The following is a 14247-nucleotide window of genomic DNA, read 5'->3' as shown; positions in this document are numbered from 1 at the left end:
AAAGAGATCATTGATGTACTACATTTTCAACTTCAAACGCAGCGCCATCACTGCAAAATGAGCCGAGTGAAAGGTAGGCTTCAAAGACGTAATTACAGACTATTATCAAACGCAACAATAGCACATTTCAAGGGTTCAACGCACCAGAGAGGGGAAATCAAAGGCCCTTATGAAAATAAAATCTATCTTTTTATGATACCTTTTCCGCCTCATAGCAGGCGCTGTGAAAATCCTTACACCGTTGCAGTGATCGTTCGATAATTTTACTAGCAAATTAATGAAAATCAACCGATTCTGCTGTTTGAAACACATTATGGAATTGTAGTTTTGATTCAACGCTGCATGATTTAGACTTTTTAAATTACAAAGCCTCAATTACTGTCGACCGAGAACAGAACCAAGAAAATATTGACAGTTTATTTTTTCTTATAGTTCCCAAATACTTTGAAAATGGGGAGAGAGTTGACCTTCTTTCTTTACTCAAATTTTCACTTTTTGTTTACGCATCTGATTTGGTTCAAACATTTCAAGTAATTTTTTTCAACTCAGACAAAAAGCTTTCAGTTGTTGCTAAACATTTCTCTGGCAGAATTTAAGGGTAATTTCGAAAACATATGAGGTGTATTGAAACACATGGTACTACACAGACGCGCATGAGCCGTCTCGTTGATAATTCACGCTATTTTGCCTATTTATTAACCAATTCTTGTTTGTAACTAGTTCACAATTTGGTAGTTTTTTTCATCATTAGTTTTTCAACTGTGATTGTTGTTTTTTGTCAATTTCTATTGCAGGACACTAGAGTTTTCGTTTGTTTTTTGCTTCTTAGAAATCGGCGTTTTTTTGGCAAATTCTGCTGGGAGAAGAAATAGTTAATTTAATAGTTCTTTTCTTGTAGAAAAATATCAATTTTTTAGGGCATATCGTTTTTATTTCTAATTTCACTATTTGCAGAGGTTTTTAAAAATGGAGGTTAATTGTTCAATAAGTTTGAAAAAAATGGTATCTTTTGAAAAAAAAATCAGTCGGAAAAACAGCCCCGAGTTTTTTTTCAACTGGCGCAATTTCTCAGCAGCAACAAAAATTTGATCGTTTTTATTTGATTTAAAATTATTTTTATACACTTTGAATTTCAAATCTTTTTCTTAACTTGAAATGATAATTTTCAAAATCAAAAATCTGTCTTAAAACCGGTTGTTTAATTTGAAATTTTCCTTAATATGAAATTATAAATTTTAAAATTAAAATATGTATTAATTTCTGTTATCCGGACGCTATTTTCATAGAATATCAGCACTAATTCATTTTAATCCCATCAGTGAAGTGCTTCATCTGTCCTTTATCATAGTATCTGAACGGTTTTGTGATAACCAGAAAGTACCGAAAAAACTGAGAAGTCATGCGTTAAATGAGAATAGAGGGATTATGATGTTGCTGACTCCACATTGTGTTCAAACAAAGTTCATAATTTTTTTTGAAATTTTCTAAATTGCGTTAAAGTGTGGGAAATAAACGTGTCACACGTATAATAATCAAAACACCTATTTTGATGCAAAAACCCGTTAACAGTCTTGAAAGAACCAGTAAAAAAAGTTAGATAAAAGTAGCATTGGGTAATTTGTACGATGGAAGGATTAGAATTAGTTCATAATTCTTCTACAAACTAATAGCTTTCGCAGAAATTTAGTCCTGGGTAGAAAACATGAATAATATAAAGATAATGATGATGTTCAAAGAAGAACTTCAATGTTTTCACCTGTTCATTTCTTAAATCTATCGAAGTGAAAGTGAACAGCAAATCATATTCACTGAAATGCAACTCGTATTTAATACAAAGAAACTGAAGCTTTTTCAAGATCTTTAGACACTCTGGTCAGTAAAAGTCACATCATCAGAATCCGACCATCGGAAAACCGAAGGTTAGAAGGCTCTAAATTAGTAGTCAAAATTTTTTGCACTCATTGAAAAACGCATGACAGTGGACTGATTTATTTATTTTAAACCAAAGTGGCGTAGTTTTTGCATTTTAACTCTCAAAATTAAAATTTTATAATTCAGAAACGAGTACAATGATTCCATCAACCCAACTACAACTATAGCAATCAAGAAGACAACGCAAGAAGTGCAAACCGCAACCCCAACTGCAAAGAGACCCAAACCAGGTGACGCCCTGTTCAAGAAGGCCCTCTGCGATATCCAAAGCGCATGTCCAGAAGCTTTGTCTTCCACCGATAGCGCCAAGTATGCTAAGGACCATAGCTTTGTGATAGTTGGAGAAGGGCTGGACAAGAACCTGGACGAGGTCAAGGCAGCTATCAACAAGATAATCCTGGCAGAGATGAGCATAGAGCTTATCCGAAAGCGAGCAACCCAATCGCCATCCCGGCTAATGAGCGCTTCGACGAGATGCAAGACCACGAAAACCCTTCTGAGCAGACACGGCCTGATGATCAGGCTCACCAATCTCTGGTGCGAGGAGCCAAGACAAACCCAGCCCTTTTCTGCTCTTCCTCCAAGACTTGATGTGGTGATCCAGTGCTACCAATGCCAAGGCTTTGGTCACAAGACAAACGCGTGCATCCAAGAAGCTAGATTCATCTGATGTGGAGTTCATCACAAGCTTGCTGACTGCACAGTCTCCAGAGATACCACCAAGTGCGCCGACTATCATGGGGACCATGTTGCCAGCTAAAATGTCTGCAGAAAATACCAAGACGAAATCACAGTGAGAAACCTCCACGAAATCTTGTCAACAGTCTACTAGATTGTAGCTGATGCTGTGATTTTTGCAGGCCAGAACACCCGGACCACCCAGAACACTTACTTTGACGTCGATGAGTTCAACCAGCAATGCAAAGAGAGACAAGACCACCACTTCAACTATGTCCTCTGCAGGCTTCTTAAAGTGCCTCCAGACTCCAACAAGCAAGACAGCCCAGACCTATCTGCTGAATGAGACCAAAACCAGTGCCACCTAGGATGAATACTACCGTGACAGAAACCACCGCTGCAAACGAGCGACTTATGAGGGCTGGGACCCCACAGCTCAAGAAGTTGTTGCTCAGACTGCTAGCCAGCCTGGCGAAACACAAACAAATCAACTAAACTGATACTTCTTCTACAAATTGATAGCTTTCGCAGAAATTTAAATCTTGCTAGAAAAAGATGAAAAATATAAAAATGATGGTTAATTTCAAAGAAGAACTTCAAATTCTTCAACTAGTCATTTCTTAAATCGATCGAAATGAACAGAAAATTCACTGAAATGCAACTCAAATTCAATAAAAAAGAGAATGAAACTGTCTCTAGATCTCTATACAGTCTGCTCAGTGAAAAGTTCACACGATCAGAGTCCAATCATGGAAAAACTGCAGGCTAGAAGGCTCTGACATAGTAGTGAAAAATTTCTGGCACTTATTGAAAAGCTGTCGTCTGAAATAATTATATATTTAACCAAAGTGTCTTATGTTATGCATTTTAGCTCTCGAAATTGAATTTCTGTAATTCTGAAACGAGTACATTAATTCCATCTAAGTTAAGACTTAATGACATTTAGCGTCTTATGGATCTATGAACATTTTTAACAAAAGGAAGCAATGCCATAGAATATGATTTGACCGAACTCTACAACACAAACATTCATCTTGCGATATTGTAAAAACTTCATTATACGGATAATAGATCCGCTCTTTTATGATAAATTTTTCCGTTGCAATATCATGAAAGTTAATTTCAAGTCGCACGTTCTTGAGCTCTTCTATGATAAACAAGAAGCGCTTGTCATTCACAATTTTTAGATTAGATGAAAATGTGATCAAAATTTATCCTCTTTTGGTATTGTGACTTCCTCTGTATTAAATTCCTGTTTTCAGCAGTTAAGACTTATAGTAAATTTTTGAACAAAAATGAGGCTTTGCACTCAGTTTTCGAACAAAAACAAAATCACCTCATGTTACGATTCTTTAAGCATTGGTGTTGTTCTAGGAATAACATGCCAGAACATATTTCAACATGGCCCTTAAATAATAACTTCTTCTCATGTTGAAAACGTTTGTCATCGTGTAAGACCCAATTTGAGGTCCCAGACCTAAAGCTGATATTTCCAGACCAAAATAAACGCACAAGGGGGCATCGTGCGTTAAAAATTACACGGTCTAAAAGCACGAATGAAACTTATTGTTCGAGATTATTTTTTTTGGCTAGTTTTGACATTTTTTCGACGTGCCAAGTCTTGGCCAAGACTTGCATTTATATTGACAAGTGTAAAAAGTGACATGATCAGAGCTCTGAATCAGTACTGATAAGACTTGCAATTTGACGTGCCCAGTACTGATGTTGACTTGGCGTTAAGTGCGGGTATGCAGCTTAGCACTCGATCCTGCAAGATTGCTTGGAGCGGTCAACAAACAAAAATCTTACAAGACAACGATCAGGTCTCAATTGAAGACGCCTAGGACAGGTTGCCAAGCAATTCTGAATTTAGGATCTAGTATTTTGATTAAGCAAGCTCCTTTCAATTTTGTTTCTGGATGAAAAATTGGTTTTGTTCATTAAGTCAAAAACGTCTCTTTGTAACTTCGAATTGGACTTTAATGGCGTTTTTTGGCGTTTCCAGCAGTTTTACACCATTTGTATTTCAATTTGGCTTTGTTTGAAAGAAAAGGCTTGTCAGGGCTGTTTGTTTTAAATTTGTCTGTTTTCTTTATTTATTTATCCAGCGTGCATTATTGTTGTTTTGTTGTTTTTTGAGCACGCTTTTCACTTTGTTCACGCTTTTTATGCCTGTTTGCCACTCACCTCAAATTGAACCCAAGTCACACAATTTACATTCAATCTCGCGTGTAATTTGAGATTTGGTCTGAATAATTTATTCCTGCCGATTCCGCAAGGCTCCTTTGTTACCCGCGTGTCAATCTTGGTCACGTTTTTTACTCTATTTTTCTTGTTTTTCAACCTTAGCTCACACCGATTGTCTGTTTATCGATCCAATGTCAAATGTGCGCACCTTATTTCAATTCGATTAGGAGCAGCCAACGGCGTTGCACTTGGTTAACCCAAACTTATCAATAATTTATAAACTTTACTAGCCCCAGTCCAGCCTTTTTATTATAACTCCAAATAAAATAGAGTTTTTAATCAAAGAGAAATATAAACAAAAACAAACTTCTGTGAGCAATGAAATTGATTTTGTACATTTGATTTGCAGTAAATTTCTAAAAATTGTAAAGAAGAAAATTTTATTTTTTAATAGAAAAAATAGTCCAAATTTGGTTGTTGCAATTAAGTCTTTAGGACAATTTTTATTCTCCAAACGTACTGCTTATATAGTCTGCCTAAATTTGACTGAACTCTCGAAACAAACTTATGCTTACATATGACAAGAGAAAAAAAAGCAAACTAGTTTTTTCACAAAAAATCCTCTATTTTGAAGATAATATCCATGGGACCATGTTCAAGTTGTAACCAAACATTGCAATAGAAAATTTCCATGAGAAAAAAATGGTTTTCATTAATTTGTTAATTTTAACCCTCGTTGGTTAAAATTCCGTTTTATAGATGAAAATGCAAAGTGTTATCAACATAAGCGTGGTTAGGTTTTGTCTGAACACTTCTAACTTTTGTTCTATTAAAGTTCAATAATATACTTTTGGTTCTGTTCAAAGGTAAATTGTTCGATAGAGTTTATTCACAGGCGTCAATTCTCTTCCCTTCCCATTGTAGTTATTCCCAGTTCATTATTATTCCAAGCCATCAGTAAATTTTCAGAGCTGAAAAGAAAATTTATATTCCTTTTTGAGAACGCTGCCTGTCAAAATCTGAAGCACGTATAAGAATCAAAGAAGAAAGCCTGCCTTACAAACAAATAAGTTACATTGGTTAAAATTTGGTTATAATATTAACTCCAGTTATAACTAACTAACATACATCACTAGAAAGGTATGTAGAAATGAGAGTAAGTAGAGCATATAGAATTGTTCATGGTTAATGTGTTTTTTCACACTGAGCCCTTCTTTGATATAATCGTACCCTGCTGTTATGAACGGAAGACGTTAATAAATTTTGCCCTGTTATAAATCCCAATTCGCGCATGCCTTCAAATTGATGGATTGATCCTGTTAACCTTGAATTCAGTTTGTCAGTTTAAATATATTCCCAGATTGTTAAATCTTGCTTCAAATTCACGTGACTTTGGGTGTATTATTTTATTTATGTGAAGATTTCAGGAAAAGTTATAGAAACGTGTTAGATTAAAACTCGTTACTGTATAATTTGTGGTTTAACTTTACTTGTGTAGGAAACATTTAACAGCTAAACTACTTTAGAAAAGCAGATAAAAGTGATAAAAATTGATTAGCAGAGAAGAAAATTGCCTCGACCAATCGAATAACGAAAGTCAACTATTAAAAATCTATTTCGCAAGCATTTTTACCATTTTACAGGTTGAACTCCATTTCATAACTTTTCTCTTGACATGTTGAATTTTTATCGAAGAACTGTTTAAAAAACCATTATTTTGGTTTCACTCAGTTATTATTTTGATTTATGACCTCAGATTAATTCCAAAATGTAAAGCGCAGTTCATATGGTATGTTACATCATGTGTTCCTATGGAATTAGTGCGCACAATTTTACTTTCAATATTGATGCCGGAATATGGACTGTAATATTTTTAGTTCATTGATTACAGCAGTGAAGCATAATCCAGTACAGGTTATGTTATTTATGTATAGACAAACTCAAAGAAAATTTGAATAAAATTACAGAGTTTCCTGAAATAAATTCACATTTTTTCTTGAATGATTTATATCTCCTTTATTATTTAATTTCCCTGCGTTGTATTTTTCAAAGTTCTACAGCCTTGGTCTTTCATGATATTTTAAGATAAATTTAAAGAAGTCTGTAAGAATGTTTCCATGATTAATATCTTTTTTTCCATCACATAAAAAGAAGAAGCGCTCGATTACAGTTTTGCCATTTGGAGATTTGAATGGCTCAATTTTTAATTTAGGCTCTGATGCCTAATGTGAATCAAAACCTGGCAATCAACATTATGTTCTCCTCATTCAAAAACAAAAAATGTGTTTTAATCGACTCTCGCGACGATGACAATTGTTTTCCTTAATGTGACCAATTGCATTCTAATTTTGACTATATCCAATATCATTTAACCTACCATTTGTGATAATGGAGTGAAAAGCATTCATTTGGCTGCACTTTTTAAATTATTTGGTGAATCTTGGAAACCATTTCCAAGATCATTTATGGTTTTAGGCACCATATCCCCAAGACAATAAAGATTTCATAGATATCATATCCAAGACCGTAAAGTATTTCATCTGTGAGAAAATTATCAGAAACGTGCTGCTCTGTTTAAACTACTTTTATATATAAAATCTCCGAAAACATACCAAGATCATATATGGCTTCTTAGAAACCATAAAAAAAATCTTTGAAGAAATGTTGCCTTTGTTTGGATGGAACCATATATGGTCTTAGATATGGTATCTAAGATTGGTCAGTCCGTGAACAATTGCATAGCTATTCATAACCGCGATAATTAACGGAAAAATCCTTAACTGTCCGAATATCCAAAACTGCATCAATAGTGAAATTCTGTTTGGGCCTTAGACTACCTTTTCTGCAACTCATTTTTTCTCTCCTGCTATTTAGACAGTGGTGATAAAAGAGTGGAGTAAAAAAGTAGTCGAATCAACTTCACAGTTCAAGTTGTGCAGCAGTTGTGATCGCAACAGGAGTTGATTAAAAACATTAACATCTGATTTTTTGACGACCTTTAAGTTATTCGAAAACTTGGCTGTGCCTGGTAGCATTTTGATAAGTTCTAGATGGTGCTAATAACCGTGTTCGCTATTCGTTCGTCTTATTCGCTAGCTCAGGTTAATTTATTACTTAAGTTTTTTTTCGAAAAATTACGACGTTGTAATACAGATTAAAGTGTCACGCTCTCAAAAGATAAGTTTCTTTAATATCATGTGAAATTTTGTTTCAATCATCATCGGATCACTTGAGCTAAAAAAATTAGGAGGCATTTTGATCAAAAGATTTTATACATATTGCCAGATTTTTGCATGAAATTTAGTATGTATTCTGTTTCAGCCACCCGAATTACTAATTATTTGTTGTTGAATAGAACTTTGGTTTCAAAAATGGCACGTGTGCCTGGGGGAGTAAAAATTATTTGTCCACTAAGCTGAAGGCCGAAGCAGAATAGATCCAAAATTTGTTATGAATCTCACCTAGATATGTACTGATTAGATTTATAAAACGTCAGTTCAACTGGTATTCGAAATTCGGAGTTGTTGTGGCTATACACAATGAATTTACCAAATGCTTTAGACTTTTGAAAAATAAGGATTGTCGGTAATCAATTACTATTTGTTTTTTCTGAGGATATTCATTCATCATTTTAATACTTCTGCACAATTTTTCATATTTTGTCTCTTTTAGGCATTGTCGAAGCAATTCTGCTATGACCGATGGCTGATCATCAAGTTAAGGCGAGTAACTGCTTCGCAGACAACAAATGTCTAAATCGTAGTCCCAAGCAATTCTTTGGCAGCGAAGAGCTATTAACGACCAAAAACTCTCCTTACAATATTACAATAGTATCGGAGATGTCAGAAAAGAAAACGTCCGAAATCGAAACATCAAACATCGATCATCCAAATCTGAAAAGATTTCACACACATTCAGTTTTCATCTCAAGTTTGATCATTCTTGCTATAATCGTTATAACTGTTCAATCTCTACTACAGACCAACTCAACGAAAAACCAATCACACCTCGGCAATTTCTATCTCGACATCCAATCAAAACCGCGAGATTGTATTCGATTACATAATCGACTCGGAGAGTACAGGATTAAACACAGTTCACACGTGCAACACGATTCTAGTTCGATGATCACCAAACCGAACGATTACCAAGCAGAAACTACCCAAATCAACTTGCCCTATTGCCAAAAACTCTTCAATTTGTTCCGTCAATGTTTCATCCAATCAAAACCGAGCTCTAATTTGATTGGCTCACAGTATTCTCCCGTTTCCCCGTCAGCCAATCAGAAAGCTAGCTATCATCCAAATATATTTCTCATCTTATCCAATCCTCGAGCCGAAAGGCCTTATTTATTCCAGGATTTATTTTTGACCCATTTTCTCCAAAACTATCAAATCAAACTAAATCGGACAATCCGACACGCGCCCACAATTTCGTGTCATAGTTTCATATCAGCTTACGATTTGCAGGATCGAAGTGACCCCACAAATTCAACAATCGTTTATGGCCCTTTAGCATTTGGGGTGCACTCAATTTTACCCAAAACAAAACCTTACATTTACATTCTTTGGGTCGAAAACCCGATCAGCCGACTTTGGCGATTATTTTTAGGCCAGAAAGCCAGCGCAGAATTTCTTTCGAAGTATTCGTTTGGACCGCATGATAGAATTTTGCACGAAATGACGCATTCTCAAAACATGTCACAAGTTTTGTTCTATTCGAATTTTTCACAAAATCCTTACATTGATAACTACTTAACGCGACTTCTCTCTTTCGATTTGTCGTCCCCAAACGCAAGTTGTAGTAGCGGAACTGAAGATTGCATTTTCTCAACCAATCAAAATATAGAGAAATATAGTTTTACAGAAATTGACCAATCACATTTTGAGGCGGCGGTTCAAGCTATCCAATCACATTCGGTTCTGGTAGCTTTAGCAGAGGAACCGGAAGCATCTTTAAAACGAATTTGTTCACATTTCAACCTCACGGCGTTTTGTTTTGGAAAAAGTGCACTTAGAAAACTTCAGAAAAACTTAATTGCACACGAGAAAAATTTATCAGAAGAAGAACGAGAAATATTCGGCTTGGATAATCCCGAAATTCTTGCAGAGTTAGAAAATCGCAATTATTGGGACTTAAAATTGTATAAACACATTAAGAAACTCTTCGAAGAACAGCGCAGATGAAATTTGCGGCCGTCGTACATTTAGAATTTCAATTTTAATGTTAACTATTTTTGATATTCTTTCTTTGATTAACTGTTTTCATTCTTGTGCAAATAAATGTTTTTGTGTAACTTTTCAGGATTTTGAATTTCCGTTGTATTTAAGACGCGGTCTAGAGCAGTGTATTCACACCTATTGTAACACAGTCCCGAATCATAGTAACATTTTAAATCAGCGCTGAATCAGTTTTTCTAAGTCTTTAATTTTTTTTCTGGCCACATTATGATCATGTCAGTTTTTACCCTGTTCAGAAAAAATCATAATAAAAACTAAAGGTCTTAATCATGGTCAGCCAATGGTTACATTCTGTGAATATATATCAAAAATAAATCATCATTCAAACTTGACAAAATTTACAATGATCTTCAATAGCGGACTATCCTTGACGAAAGTTTAGACAAAAAATCTTACTCATCTAATATCTAAGATCTTGAGCAATCTTGGTCAGATTTTCTAAGATAACATTGGTTCTTGAAACACATGAAAGGAGCCAATTAATTTTCCTATATGAAAAGAAAGCTATGACAATTTCCTGGCGTTAAAGTTTTTGAAGATTTTTCAGCGTTTTTGACTGACTTAGATTTGAAAACAAAAAATAAAAAAACTGAAGATAATTATAAACTACTTGCATTAAAATCAATTAGAGTGATTAAACTCTAACTCCAAATAGCTTATAAGATTACTTGGAAATAGCTATATTTTTGGCCAAAATTCTGGTTAGGGACATAATTGTTTTTGACATCCAAATTTTTCTATAAGTGAGTAGTTACTGAGATTAATGATGGCAAAAATATGAGAATACGTTTTATAACCATCGAAAACTGTTGAAGTGATGGCACTTCGTTCTGAAAAGATGAATTACGATTACACTTTATTTTTTTGCAAATTAACACTACCAAAAATTACAAGTTCTCGAAGCTCTATTGTTTTGAGTTAGATTTTTAGTGCCAAAAATCTTGAAAACTGAACATCTTGAGAAGTGAAGACTTATTTAATCCTGATTATGAGCTGTCATTGTTTTAGATAGATTTGCTGTTATAGCTATTACAGTTTTCCGTATTCTAAGATGACACTAGATTTATTTTGAGTATAAGCGTTAGCTTTCAAAAAATTGATTTCAAATTTTAATCATATAAGAATTATTTTTCGACAGAACACATGAAAGACTAAGATTTACTCGATTGGATGTTGTAATTAATTATTCAAATTTTTTTCTCTTTTTGCTGAATAAGATTGCAAAAGACCTCAAACTGATTTTTTTTGTTCTGCTTTTTTAAAAAAAAAAACAGATGTTTCGAAGGAAATCTCTGGCTCAAAATTGTTTCGAAAAAGTCGTCATGCCCAGAGAATTGCAATCTGCTAATCTCAGAGTGTTTGATTTTCAGAGAAAATGTCTCTTTCGTTAGATACATGAACATTTCAGGAAACAGGAGATGTCAACACATTTTTTTCGTATTTTAATGATTTCTTTTCTAAAATTGGATACTTAGATTGTCTAGAGCTGCATTAAACATGTTAGTTTTTTCCGCATAGTGCACAAAGGTAGCTGTCATAGAAAAAAGAACTAAGAACTCTACTGCATCCTAAAATCAAATGTATCGATTTATTACAGTTTTCAATATTTGCAAGATTTTTGAATCAAGGTTTTGGCTTGCACTCTAGACTTATAAAATGACAAACTGTAAAGTAGCAAGTATGAAATACTATGATAGTAGTAATTGACGATGAAGTATTATAATGTCTTAGTTAAATAGACTGCAACGGAGTCATTAAACTGCAGATGAAGTCATTAAATCTACAACATAACCGCAATTTAAAAAAAATGATTTTGGTTGAGAAAAAGGTTGTCGTAAACTTTTTTATTGCCTATATTTTATTAAGTAAACTTTTTTCTGGAGTTATCAATTACTTTGCAGTTTACAAATGATGCTTAGTAAAGAGAATAACAGCAAATATCAAACTCAGCTGATGCTTACAGTATTTGGGTTTTCTCAAAATTTCAAAAACTATTGGCCATTTTGCCTACAAAAACACAAACATACATACATATCCAAAGAGAGAAAGAGATAGAGAGAGAGAGAGAGAGAGAGAGAGAGAGAGAGAGAGATCTGCTTTTAATTTTAAGTTGAACGTTTTAGGTATTATTGAAGAAACTTATTGGTAAAAAATAATGTTCAGTGTTTTATTGATGTTTTCACAAATGAGAATATTGGATTTTATGATGCGGCAACAATTTATTGATTTTTTAAGACCGCTATTTTAGAAAAAAATACTAAGAAAAGATAAATTAAAAAATGCTAAATGTATAAGTATGACACATCATAGTCCCCCCAACTTCGTGGGCCCTGTGCGAGTATAATCCCTTGCTGTGAATATATCATAATGTGGGATTGAATATATCATAAAATCTGAATAAAATAATACAATAAAACTAACAATGATTTGCGCAGCATAAGAGGTTCATCTCGCCATTACATTTTAAATATTTTTTATAAGGGTTTGACAATGACAATTATTAATGGTCAGATTCCGGTGATGGGGGTGGAGGGCTCCAAACAGGGTCTATAAATTAAATCGTTGTCATAATACTATCACAATTACTTCATTACTTCGGAAGTCGCGGTGATAATTGCATTCAGATTTGCAAGCGTAGATCCTGTTTGAGATATTTTTCCAAAATGGGCGAACCCTCCTCTGGATTCGAAAGGAAAGTACAATTCACAGATCGCGTTGAATTTTAAAATGACAGACCGCGTTGAATTTTAAGATAAAAACAAACGGAAAATTTGTAATAATTGTAGTAAGTTTAAATGAAAATTCGTCACCAGTAATTATTTAAAACTAACAGTTTAAAAAGCTAAGTTTAAACTAATTGACCACAAATTTTTACAAAAATTCAATTGTTTTGTTTTTCTCAAAATAAGGTTTTGAAAGCTTTTTTATCCGTCTCTCTGTTTTCTGCTGGTTAAAATTATTTTACGGCAATTTTTCTTTATTTTAAAAAGATGTTTGCAACATCGGAGAATTCAAGCAACTTAGAGCTCTCAAAATAAAAAAAATGTACACGAAAATGGGTAAAACTGAAAGCAGAAAAATTTATTCTTTTCTAATTTTTAGAGCTTTTTTGCAAATAATAATTTTTATTTCACCGGATCTAGCCATTTCAATATTTTCAAAACCTTGGACAAATAAGAAATAATGGTTCCATGAATTGAATAACAAACCAACCAAATTCATTATTGAAAAGACAAGGAGGCTCGGTAATGTGCGATCGCACATAAGGCTCCGACCCCACTCATCCACAATTTTGACATAATTCTCCAGCAAATGAAGAACAGATAGAAAAACACAAAAGTTCAAGTATTTTTCAAAAAAAATTGTTGTATGAACAAAAAGATAGCCTCCAAAGCAAATAACTCAATGGAGTGAAAATTGATGCATTAAATTATTGAGATATATCAATAATAAGAAAGCGAGTCAGGACGAAAAGCAAAATTTAAGAACAACAACAAACATTAATTACATCAAAAACTTTATCTCCGTATTGAAAAACAAAACTTAATAACAAAGTCATAATATAGTCAGATAAAACCGATAATAAACAAAGTAATTTGTAATTCGCCAGAAAATATATAGGACCAGTCCATAATAAGGCTTGGTAACTGTAAGACAAAAAAGAACAAAAACAGTGAATTTGAAAAATTCGCTTACAATTATTAAAAACAATTAAATTCAAAGTTAAACCATTAGAAATCAACTAAAATATCCCATAGGTTTACAATGAACAAAACTTTTTTAGAAGGAGGTTAACAATTGTTGGTATTACATTGTTTAGTCTGTTACAAAAAGAACAACAAATAGACAACAAACAAAAAAGCAATTAAAACTTGCCAGAAAACGTTTTCGAAGCCGTGTAAGCCATAATTTTGCCCCCAAACTATGTTCGATTGCACCTTCTTCGAACACTGATAAGGTATTACGTGACCTCTTATTAATAAAACTAGTTAACAAGTAGACAAAAAAAACGAGAAAAAGGCAAAATTAAGTAACACGAAAAAAAAAATTATTTCCAAAGACAAGAAAGCCCTTAATTACAAAATGAAATAATTACATAGTTTCGTTTATTCCTCCAAAGGAAGCACATGAGACTTGCAACTATCCAGAATATGTCTTACGTCTATAAAAGGAACCTCAAATATGACAAAAATCAAAAATTATTTTATTT

General features: G+C 33.6%; 2 protein-coding genes across 7 annotated transcripts in view; one reads left to right on the top strand and one right to left on the bottom strand.

The window, feature by feature from the left end:
* LOC142339814 (uncharacterized) overlaps positions 1-10093 on the top strand; it is a 46830-nt gene extending 36737 nt beyond the window's left edge. For 2 of the 6 annotated variants that reach the window (XM_075390103.1, XM_075390099.1), the window contains exon 2: positions 8470-10093. In XM_075390103.1, the coding sequence (XP_075246218.1) occupies positions 8499-9983 (1485 nt within the window). In that variant the 5' untranslated portion in view covers positions 8470-8498 and the 3' untranslated portion in view covers positions 9984-10093. The other 4 variants (XM_075390102.1, XM_075390101.1, XM_075390104.1 and 1 more) reach the window with 4 other exon arrangements.
* The window catches only part of LOC142339148 (zinc finger homeobox protein 3-like), a 342404-nt gene that overhangs the window by 316118 nt on the left and 12039 nt on the right, over positions 1-14247 (bottom strand). The window lies entirely within an intron of this gene.

This window comes from Convolutriloba macropyga, chromosome 5 (assembly GCF_964194025.1).
Source record: "Convolutriloba macropyga chromosome 5, txConMacr16.3, whole genome shotgun sequence".
Taxonomy (NCBI): domain Eukaryota; kingdom Metazoa; phylum Xenacoelomorpha; order Acoela; family Convolutidae; genus Convolutriloba; species Convolutriloba macropyga.
Note: the sequence above shows the minus strand (reverse complement) of the source record. Positions and strands in the feature narration are given on the sequence as shown.